The following is an 11,970-nucleotide window of genomic DNA, read 5'->3' on the forward strand; positions in this document are numbered from 1 at the left end:
ATCAGGATTCAAATAAAGGAATACAGTGTTACAAATAAACATGATTAATTAGTAACCCTGATAATCTCAATTGGCTACATTTATTCGGGGTATTCTTTTTTTTTTTTTTTTGAGAATGAGAGAGAGAGAGCACATGAGAGGGGGGAGGGGCAGAGGGAGAAGCAGGCTCCCCGCGGAGCAGGGAGCCCGATGCGGGACTTGATCCAGGGACTCCAGGATCATGACCTGAGCCGAAGGCAGTCGCTTAACCAACTGAGCCACCCAAGCGCCCCGGGGGTATTCTTTTTTAAAAATATTTTTTACTTATAATTTCAAATACTTTCTATTGTATCTTCTATACTTTCACTTTATTATTTTAACAGTTTAAGAGAACTGTATTACTGCCAGTTATAACAAAGCCTTTAGTAAACACACACACACACACACACACACACACACACCCCTCAACAAGCTACACAGATAAAACAAAACTACCATAATCCAAAACTACACATACAATGCTAACCTAATAATATTTTTACATTTTTAAGAACATACCCCCAACATAAACAAAAAGACCAGTTCCCAGACTCAAAGAAGCAAAACCTCCTGATACTAAAAAAAAAAAAAAAAGTATAAAACAAAAAATAGACTCAAGCATCTTTTGTTTTGTTTTGTTCTGATATGTAAAACTCTACTCTTCTTTTATTGCTGATTTCCATGAAACATGTGAGTTTCACTTTGGAAAGACCTACCTGAATAGCTGAGTTCATGAAACACGTATTTCCCAAGTTACTTAGGCCACAGAGGCCTGGCTGTTCATTGTTTCTGCCAGGTTCTGAATAATCATAGTTCTTATAAGCAGTATATGATGCAGATCATTAACTTTATGATTCATATTTTATATTCCCAGTCATGACTAAAATGCAAGACACCTATTAGCAATTCAATATATGTTCACTCAGTGATTGATGACTGGATTTTTGAATCTAACTTTGAGGACATGTAACAAAAAGCTAAATCCTGTTTTTCTTTTATTCCTGTAAGTGCTAAAAATCAAAGTCTCTATATACAAAAATGAAAGGCCTGCATTTTCTACCTATTCTCCACAATAAAAAAAAATCCACACATATTCCAGATATAAAATTATAATAAAATTTGAACAGAGTACACTATGTTCAAATGTATGCTCATGCCTAGACACATACACACACACACACACACACACAAAGTGAAAAGACTAAAAAAGCACATTTACATGCTTATTCCTTAAGTATATATTCAGATATCTGTCTCTGCCACAAGTAACACAAATGGATGCTGGAAGCTCTTCTCTTCTTAGTGGCAACAGGATGGAATTTGCTGGGATAGGGATTTTTATTTACTGAGAAATGAACAAAAACTTGCAAAAGCAGTTTGTCTTTTAAAATTTGAATCTTAGAGGATATCTACATTTAGTTTAAGTGACAAAGTAAATATAAGCCTTGCCCAAAGATTGAGACAGTCTAGATGCTCAATGATAATAATAAAAACTGACAAATTTAAAATATTTTAATACTATATTGATTGGCCACTTGTAACTCAATGTGCTTCCTAATTCAAATATTAAAATAAGTAATGGAAAATACCAAAACCAGGAGTTCTTAAAACGCTTCAACAAGGTACATGGAAACCTAGGCCTATGACTATTTTTTCCCTAAAGATGGCAAGCTAGTCCTTATCCTCTATGGCTGTGCTATTTTGCAAAAATAAATTAGTATGCCTGTAACCTTAATGGGAATTTTAGTATTATACTACATTAATTCTGTATTATAAATCTATCACCCTAAATAAAGATACACTGAAAATCAAAGTAACTTATTTTTTGGTAAATTTCAGATTGACTTTTCAATTAGCACTTATATTTGACATTATAAGTATTATAAAATCTATAATTTAATCCTCATAACTATAATTATGCTCATTTCGCAGCTAATGAATGATGCTTTCAGCAAGTAACTTGCAAAGAGCCATATGGCTGGCTAGCTCTGTCAGTCTCCAAAATCAAATTCTTTTTCATAGTTTAATCTCTTACAGGGAGTCATTTCCATTTCAAATAGAAGAGCTTTAAATTAATTAACATAAAAATAGAAATGTGCTCTGATGTGGAATGCCAAGAGTTGCGACAACACATACATTAAAAAGATGTTTTAAAGGCAGTGTTATATCAAAGCAAATGTAGCAAGACAGAAAAATGCAGGGAACAAAAAGAGAAAGAAACTGGTGCATATTAAAAATGAACTTAAATTATAATTTGAGTCAAAAACAAATACTGTATAGACTAGCAGGTAAAATTACTACATCAGAGTAAACAACTGATTCTTCATAATATTAGTCTTTAATAAAAGCTTTCTTAAATTTATATGAAATAATTCCAAGTATACTTTGTTATTATCTTTATGACTAATATCCTTATTTCTGGAAGTGAAAACTTTTTATCTTAGTAATGTATCAGTTTAATTCAAGTTTTGAATTTGTAGATAATTTCATATAAACTTGTAAGTCATAACTACTGATTTTAGTATATACTTTGGCACTTGTAGAATATTTCCATATACATGACGTTTCAAAAATGCACTTAATCTAAAAAAGGTCATTACCCATTTTACATACTTTTTTTTTTTTTTTAAGATTTTATTTATTTATTTGACAGAGAGAGAGACAGCGAGAGAGGGAACACAAGCAGGGGGAGCAGGAGAGGGAGAAGCAGGCTTCCCGCCGAGCAGGGAGCCCGATGCGGGGCTTGATCCCAGGACCCTGGGATCATGACCTGAGCCGAAGGCAGACGCTTAACGACTGAGCCACCCAGGCGCCCCCCCATTTTACATACTTTTAAAGAAACTATGCTACTTTCACAATAAGTCTCAAATTCCTACTTATTTCTACAAGTTGAATGGAAAGAAATAAATTTTATGTGAAATAATTTAGATAATTATTATAATATTAATCCAAATATTAATTCAAATTCAAAATAAAGTGTTGAGTCAAATTAAAATTAAAAAACTCCCGTTTTACAAATGTTTAAATTTTGTTCTTTACTAAGAAAGTTAAGCTTTACATTTATTTATTTATTTATTTATTTATTTATTTATTTATTTATTTATTTATTTACATTTAACCTAATTTTATTCATACTTGCCATGGGATGGGGAACAGATCATTCAGTAAAAACATACAGTAAAAACAAAATATGTCTTATCATGTACAACTTTTAAACTACAATAATGATGTACCTTAATTACTTCCATGCACACAAGTCTAACATTACAGGTTTTTTTTTTTTTTTTTAAATAAACACAGTTAAGACTTCTAGGAGCATTTTATAATAAAGTAAGCTTTACTTTTAAAGCTTTACTTTTAAGCATGGTGGTACTTCAGTAGCTATTTGCTATAAAAATTTCCTATTATGAAAGGACTATTTTAGTGCCTAAAATAAACAAATATAAATAGCTAAAAATATAATCTAGCCATAGAAGTAGAATCATTAAACATATTTCAAACTTAAGAAAATACTCCAATTCCTTTCCCAGTATCTTCTGCAGCCAGAGGTTTTAAGATCCGATTATACCATCATATTTTTACTATGGGAGGGAAATAAGACAAAAACAGAAACACACCAGACCAGATATAGTAGTATGACGACTCCAGTCAAAAGGTCCCAATACAGTCTATGTTCAATGCAGTCTACATACAATGTTAAAAATTTCTCCAAAGAATAACTATAAATATGTTATACATGGAACTGAATTCTTTTATAGTAAATGTGGGAGCATCTGCAATTGGTAGAAACACAAGAAGTATTTTATCTCCCATAAAAAAATTATTTTTCATGAATTTAATTAAAAGATACCATATAAAATACAAACCAGATTACAAGGGTATTTCCTTTCAGTTTTTTGCCTGTGGACATACATTTTTAAGCAGTAAAGAACATACTACATTGCAAGTTTGGATATTCATAGCATCTTCAATATTTCACTATTACACTATAATGTAATTACACTATGATACACGTCTTTTTATAAATTATTAAAATAAGGGAATTAATGTTTTAAATCTTCTTGACACACATGGCAAATTCTTTTCTAAAAAGTTGGACTAATACTCCAACACTCAAACGAAATCCTTGCAAGAATAAGTATCATTACCAGTGAGACTGAAGTGCAGAGAAGTGGATGGAGTTTTTATGGTTTTAATTTACACATCTGTAGTTAGTTGTGAATTTTAGTATTTAAAATGTTTACATATTTTAATTATTTTGCTTTTATTGCCTGCTGTATCATTTGCCCATTTGTCTACTTGTCTTAGAAAATTTCTCACTGATCTTTATGACTTTGATATATTAGGAATATTTATCCTTTGTTATTTGTAGCAAGTATTTTTTTCCATTTATTTGCCTTTTCATTTTTATATGCCTAACAATTAAAAAGTCAATTTAACATAAAGTTTTAAAGAGAAATTCTCAATAGTAATCCAATTTCCCAACAAAAGTTCCTGGATAATCCGCTCATTCTCCATTAGTCTATAGTGTTTTCTGATTTTATGTATAAAGGGCTGTTTCTGGACTGTCTTTTCCATTTCACTGATCTGTAGGTGTATTCTTGGGTCACTACTATGTGGTTTGAATTCTTATTATCTTTACAACAGGTTGTGATATTTGGTAGGATTAATCCTTCTCATTTTCCTTTCCAAAATTATTTTGGCTGTTCTTACATATTTATAACCTAGACGTACATTAAAAATCATTTTGTCAAGCCCTCTCTCCACCCCAGAAATGAATTTTAAGGGAAAATTAATTAAACTTACAAATTCAATTAATGATGTTATTTTAAAAATTATTTCACAAATAGCCTTAGTCCAAATTTACTCTTTGGGAAATCAGATGCCACTTATGAACTGGACAAGTAGTGCAAATATTTAACTACATACAGTTAACCTAAAAAATAAACAACAATGTATCTATTCAAGAAATAATAAAAGGGTAATCGTCTCTAGATTAAAGTTCTTCCCCTAATTTGACTGGACTAATCACAAATAATAAAAGCTTTCTTTTTATCCTTTTCTATAAAAAAAAAAACAACAAAAACCGTGACAAGGTAATGTACCTTCAAGGTAATATACCCATGTCAGACATTATAGTGAAGCCCAAGTGATTTTTAAACTTTCTTCTTATGGCAATACAGCATACACTTTCATGTAACTTTTATAAATTCTGAGATTCTGATTCATGATGGGGTAAGGGAATTGTTTCTCTAAACTTTTTAAAGAAAAAGTGAATGCGTTTTTGATAAACATAAAAATTTGTGTATGCTTTCCAGGTGAGAATCACTGATATATACTCTAAAAAAAAAACCTACAGACTGTAGGTGATTATATATCTAGTTCTCAAATGACATCTGAAATTTACACTCTTACTAAAAAACTGAGTTCTAATAGACTTCTGTATATATTTTCAATAGTGTTTAAAAAGTAAAATTCTGAAAGTATTTTATTTTTCTTTTAGTGGATTATTGTAGTATATGTATTAAATCAAGAAGTTTATAACTGTGCTTTCTTTCTGGTAAAGTTACTCCTAGAAGAACTGATCAGTAATTTAAAAGAAAATTCAATTTTAATGCATTAAGACTTTTATCCTATGTTTTAGATACAAGAGATTTTTGAAACCACAATAGGGCGATCAATTAAACAAAGAGTTTTTAAGATTCAGTGCTTACTTTCTGTTGTTGATGTTGTTATAATTATTTGATAGAGATGAAGGAGAGATCTTTGGTAAAGCTGAAAAATTGGATGCACCTGGGGACCTTTAAAAATATGAAAATGTTAAATTAGATAAAAAATGCTGAATTTTGAAATTAATTATGAAATAAAGAAAAGAACAGATGACAATGTATGTAGTAAATGAATGCTGGAAAACAGATTCATGAGCAAAATCACTATATATCCTTTTTTTTCTATTTCCTATGTATTTTTTCATATAAAAAATAATGGTACAAAAGGGAACTGTTTTCAAAAGAAATTTATCAAATTAAAAATACAACTTGGTATTTATTATTCCTATAAATCTTCGGACTCAATACACCCATTTCTGAGTTCAGGTAACCATTTTCAATGTTTTACAAACAATAATTTCCTTAAATCGGTAGAATTAAAATATCAATTTTTTAAGAAAGCATGTAAAGGAAATCCAATTTGTATCTCAGTAGGTACCATCACATTCTACTTATACACAACACTGACACAGAGATCCGCGGATTTACCAATTCTTTAAAATGTAAAGCAACAGGGATACAATAGCATAAAAGAATTCAAACATAATCCCGAGAAGTAATTTTTGGCCAAATTATCGCTGCAAAAACTGAAAAGACATACATCTGACCATATATTACTCACCTCACTAATTCAGAATCTTTTTGGAGAAATTTCAATTACTAATGGCTTTTAATCAGTCAATATGCTTTATGTGCACAATTTATAATCAACAAACTCATTACATAGGAATGATTACTTTAAAATACTTATCAGCTCTCTTAAAGATTTAATTTTGTAAACAATTTTAATTTACTAGGCAATAGCTAGCCCATGGGCTATAAAAAGCTGTCAGTCTAGTATCTCATTCATCATAAATTCTAAATTAGTGAGGCCCAAAGTGATTGGTTTTAAAAAATTATGTTATTTCCTTTAATCAGGTGCTAATGAACAGTGAAATAAATGGTCAATGGGCATGAAAGTATAATCTACAAAATCTGCTTGAAGTCTACAAATTTTAGGTGATTTAGATTTCACCATATCTATATACTTACAATGCATTACGCAGAATACATGGTGGGCAATAACATTTCTTACATATAAAAATTTTTACTTAACTTTTGAAAGTTTTATACATTATGAAATATTGGTAAAAAAATTTTTTTTAAGATTTTTTAAATTTTTATTTATTTGACAGAGAGAGGCACAGTGAGAGAGGGAACACAATCAGGGAGAGTGGAGGAGGGAGAAGTAGGCTTCCCACTGAGCAGGGAGCCCGATGTGGGGCTCGATCCCAGGACCCTGGGATCATGACCTGAGCCGAAGGCAGATGCTCAACTGACTGAGCCACCCAGGCGCCCCCCAATTTTTATTTTAAAGGAGTTTCTTTTTGTTGATACAGGTTGTATATAGGTAGATTACACTAAGTAAGATCTCTATTTAGATGCCTTTCTGATAGGAGACCTTATATTATTTTAGTGTACTAAGTTCAAAACATAAGACATAATCAACCAAGTTTTAATATAAAACAACGTAGAGGACACATTTAAAAGGTTATCTTAATATTTTAAAAGGTACTAGTTTTTAAATATTAATAGAAATACAGAAGTATCCTGGCATTTTTGCATTCATGTTAAGAATGCTAAATTATCAAAGGAAAAACCCCCCAAATTTATTAGAGATGGAGTTAAAATGAATTAAGGTTAATTTTTCAATGTAAACCACTTCAACTTTTCAGAAACAGAAATAAACTGAAATGTTCTCTTGAATCTTAATTACAGTCAAATTTATAGAAATAAAGATTCATTACTTTATCCAATAAAGTGGCTGAGGCACATATATATAGATATTTTTCCTTTTTCTGCCCATGTGTGGCCTTTTTACTATTCATTAGCAACTCTATCCAAGGATAGTATTAGAAGTTTCTATGAAATTCATTGAAATACTCAAACATTTATTAAATGACTACTATATGCCTTGCCCTTGGTAAGTACTAGGAATACAAGGACAGACACAGTTCCTGACATCAAACAGCTCACAATCTAATGGGAGAAAATAAGACATAAGCAAAATAACTATAAAGCAGTGTAAGTCCTACAGAAATTTTAAAACTCTAACAAAATATAAAATTTTGTGGGTAGTAACATGAGGTGATTTAAAATGATGTGCAGAGTTGGAGGGATAGGTGGAAACTAAAAGTGAGGGTATTCCAGGTGGAAAGAACATGTGGCACATGCAAATGTATGGGACTGTAGAAACAATGATGTGTTTAGGGAATTACCAATAAATTGAGTTTGGCTTAAAGAGTAGAAGTATGTAGTGACAGGAACAGAAGTTAATAAGGTAGGCATGATAATAAAGAAGCTTTTATGTTCTATAAAGGAATTTATTAGATCTTATTCCATTGTGCTGGGCATGCTGAGTTTATTTTTTTTTTTTAAAGATTTTATTTATTTATTTGACAGAGACACAGCGAGAGACACGGCAAGAGAGGGAACACAAGCAAGGGGAGTGGAGAGAGAGTAGCAGGCTTCCCGCTGAGCAGGGAGCCCGATGCGGGCCCAACCCCAGGACCCTGTGATCATGACCTGAGCCGAAGGCAGACGCTTAACGACTGAGCCACCCAGGCACCCCGGCTGAAAGAGTTTAAAAGAGTATCTACATAATCAGATTTGTGTTCTAGAAAGGTAATTCTTGAGAAAGAGAAAGGAGACTGAGAGATCATTTAGGAGACCAGATTAATAAAATTAATAAAGGTTGGGGCAAAGACCACATACAGGGTAGGCAAGGGCACATGTCTTGGATGTTTAGGGAGTGGTTCTCAAGGGACAGTCAATGGACCCTGAGAGGGCCCCACGATTCTTTCAACATACCCATCTATGAGGTCAAAACCATTTTCATAATAATATAAAGGCGTTATTTAAGTGTTATTTGGCCTTTTTCACTGGGTGGATATTTGCAATGACATTGCAAAAACAATGGTGGGTAACAATGCGGACACCTTAGCATGGGTTAAAGCAGCAGCACCAAATTATATACTAGAGTCACTGTATTCTTCACTGCCTCCTTGCAGTGGAAAACAGTTTCACTTAAGAATATCCACGTTGAAAGATAAAAAATATTGATTTTATTAAATCTTGACCCTTAAATACACTTCTTTTTAATAGTATGTGACAAATTGGGAAGTGTGCATAAAGCACATCCGTTCAGTAACATGATTGTCCTGAGGAAGAAGACTTGTGTAATTATTCGAATTTCAAGCAGAACTAGCTCCTCTTCTCACTGCAGCACTCTTCCACATGAAAGGCTGTCTGGCAGACATCGCCTCAGAAATCAATGAAGGGAGCTGTAACTTCAAGGAAAAACACTGAAAGTATTTGTTGCCAATGATAACATTCACGTGATCAAGCAAAAACCAGAATTCTCGAAAACTTGACTTTGCCACTGTGAGGCTTGATAGCTTCCCACTACTTAAAGCCTTTCCTTGTAAGATTGGTGATGTTTTAACAAATGTGATTAAAAAATACTGTATGATGAAATATGTCAATATTTGGAATATCTGCATAACTCGGTGAATCAATATTTTCCAACTGCATCAAGTTACACATGATAGATTTTAACATAATAATTGTATTAAAAGTTCATTGATGTGGTTTCAGATTCCACATTGCAATTAAATTTTCATCATTAAACCACCACTGGTCAAGTTCTGATGTGGTATCAATTACCTGAAAATACCTCTCTGTGTTCTAACTACGTATCTGTGTGAAACTGAGTTTTCTTTAAGCACTTCAATCCAAACAATATATCACAACAAACTGAATGCAGAAGCACATACGAGAATTTAGCTGTCTTCTGTTTAGTCAGATAGTAAAGAAATTTCAAAAATGTAAAACAATTTTTGTTTTTGAAGGTTATTTTTCATTAAAATATTATTCATGTCAAAATATAATGGTTTTAGTATTATTATAAATATTTAAAAATTTATTTTTGACTTCTAATCCACATAAAAGAAGTTCTTTGGGTCCTTAATAATTTTTAAGAATGTCTCTCTCTCCATGTCTCAAATAAGTAAATCTTTAAAAAAATAATTTTTATGAATGTAAAGGGGTACCAAGATCAACATATTTTATTTATTTTTTTTCTTCAAAGATTTTATTTATTTATTTGAGAAGAGAGAGAATGAGAGAGAGAGAACACATGAGAGGGGATAGGGTCAGAGGACGAAGCAGACTCCCTGCTGAGCAGGGAGCCCGATGCGGGACTCGATCCTGGGACTCCAGGATCATGACCTGAGCCGAAGGCAGTCGCTTAACCAACTGAGCCACCCAGGCGCCCCCAAGATCAACATATTTTAAAACGTCAGGTTTAGGAGGTAGCATCTGCAAGACTGCTAACTAATTAGGTGAAAAAAGAATGAGGCTGAAGGAGGAACTCAAGATGGCTCTGAGTTGGTACCTGAAATAGGGTATACAGGATATGGATACATATTAGGTTGAGGGAATGGGAGAAGGTAAGATAAAAAAGATTTTAGTTGAATCTTAATGGCAAATCCTACATGACATTTAGAAAAAATCTGGAATTCAGAAGAGCGTTCTGGGCTAGAAAAATAGAATGGCCTATTCCTGTCAGTTTGAGCTGAGGAACAGAATTAGCACACAGTCCCTCCACTGACTTTGAGAACCTATTATGGTATGAAAGGAGAGGTCATCAGATGGAAATCTGTGAAATTATCAATGCATTTAAGTTGTGAGCAAAGCTGTTGCATATAAACAGTGAAGCTGTACACTGCACAGTACCAAGGAGGGCCTCTCACATAGATTACAACGGGGAAGATGCCCAAGAGCTGTGCGGCACACTACCCACACAAGCAAACATGGCACTCCCAAAGAGGAAGAGCACCAGCCAGCCAGAGAATTGGCTAGAGAAGTGTAAACAGTTCTTGAATCATGGATTCAAATTACGAGAAGTTCTTCAGGAGACAGTTAACAAAAAGTATTAAAGAAAGGTCGAAAAAAGACTTTGTTAAATCCCGAATGGGTGGTAAGGAATAGTAAGTATGGCCTTTTTAAAGTTGGCTGTCAAAGGAAAAAAAAAACCCAAAGTATGGTATTTGGAGGAAGTTTATGGGTTTTCTTTTGTTTTTAAAAACAGGACAGATTTGGGGAAGATGACACTGGAAAAGAAAGAAAAAGAATGAACTGTTAAAATGAGTGTCTACTATATGTGTGCAAGTATGGTAGGCATTTATATATATGTAGAAGGGAGGAGATAATGAAAGAAAAAGCAGTTCTAGGAAGCACTGGGATAAGTAACATTGGTAGAGAAATTGTCCTTCATAGCATAATGATCCAAAAGAGAAGGATGGATATGGTCCACAGGTGAAGCTGAAGTATATCAACGCTTTTTAAGTGCTGTTACAGACATTACGGATGAATGTTACAGATCACTTATCTATTCTGATTCCAACTTCTGACTAGATTACACATAGCCCAATCTAGCTAACATTTGTGGAGTTAATTTAGGGGTTGACTAGTCAGTCTGTGGATTATAATCTGAGCCCTTTAGCTCTACTTCTTTGATGTAATTTGGAAATTACACTGTTCCTCAGCAACTCTGCTCTAGTGGCTTTTTAAGGAGAGGGGAGAAAAAAATTACACAGGATATTACACACAGACTAGATACTAAGCCAGTTATCAGGCGTTAAACTGATTTTGGCTAGTTTGGGCTAGGTGTAAGGAAGAGATCCATTTCTTAAACAAGACAGAAAACAGTAAAACATCAATGTGGCTGATATTATTTCCTGAAGACAGAAAATCAAACTTCATGCCGGACAAATGCAGTATTTGAATTGTCCTATTTCCAATGTTTCAACTAAAAGCATGCAATTCAAGGCTGTAAGTTGAAATTTTTACTTCAAGAGAAAAATACAACTTGATAAACTAATTGAATATTCTTGATAAATTAACTAATAATTAACTTACATGAAAACCTAATACCATATTGAGCAACCAAAATACAGAGATGTTAAGTCTCAATGCTGACATAGCAAAACAATTAAAGATTTGTATAGGTATTTTCAAATCTGGCATAAAACAACCCAGTGTTCTAAGATCTAACATTATAAAATAAGAATTATCTTATTCAGAAAAATGAGACCAACCTTAAACCTACCCATTTCTAACAGATAAATTCTTAGAGAAAAAG

General features: G+C 32.7%; 1 protein-coding gene across 8 annotated transcripts in view; it reads right to left on the minus strand.

The window, feature by feature from the left end:
* Positions 1-11,970, minus strand: part of USP15 (ubiquitin specific peptidase 15) — a 127,975-nt gene that overhangs the window by 44,514 nt on the left and 71,491 nt on the right. For 6 of the 8 annotated variants that reach the window (XR_010411483.1, XR_010411484.1, XM_045873065.2 and 3 more), the window contains one exon: positions 5,733-5,819. The exons of 1 other annotated variant lie outside the window; for it this stretch is intronic. Coding sequence is in view for 5 of the 7 variants with exons in the window: in XM_045873065.2 (XP_045729021.2) it covers positions 5,733-5,819 (87 nt within the window). In the remaining 2 variants the exon portion in view is untranslated. Of the gene's footprint in view, positions 1-5,732; positions 5,820-8,230; positions 9,116-11,970 lie in introns of those variants that run through there. One more of the 8 variants, XM_064590972.1, reaches the window with a different exon arrangement.

The sequence above is a fragment of the Mirounga angustirostris genome, unplaced genomic scaffold, assembly GCF_029215605.1.
Source record: "Mirounga angustirostris isolate CCGP_5_RB_7025 unplaced genomic scaffold, mMirAng1.0.hap1 SCAF_5, whole genome shotgun sequence".
Lineage (NCBI taxonomy): Eukaryota > Metazoa > Chordata > Mammalia > Carnivora > Phocidae > Mirounga > Mirounga angustirostris.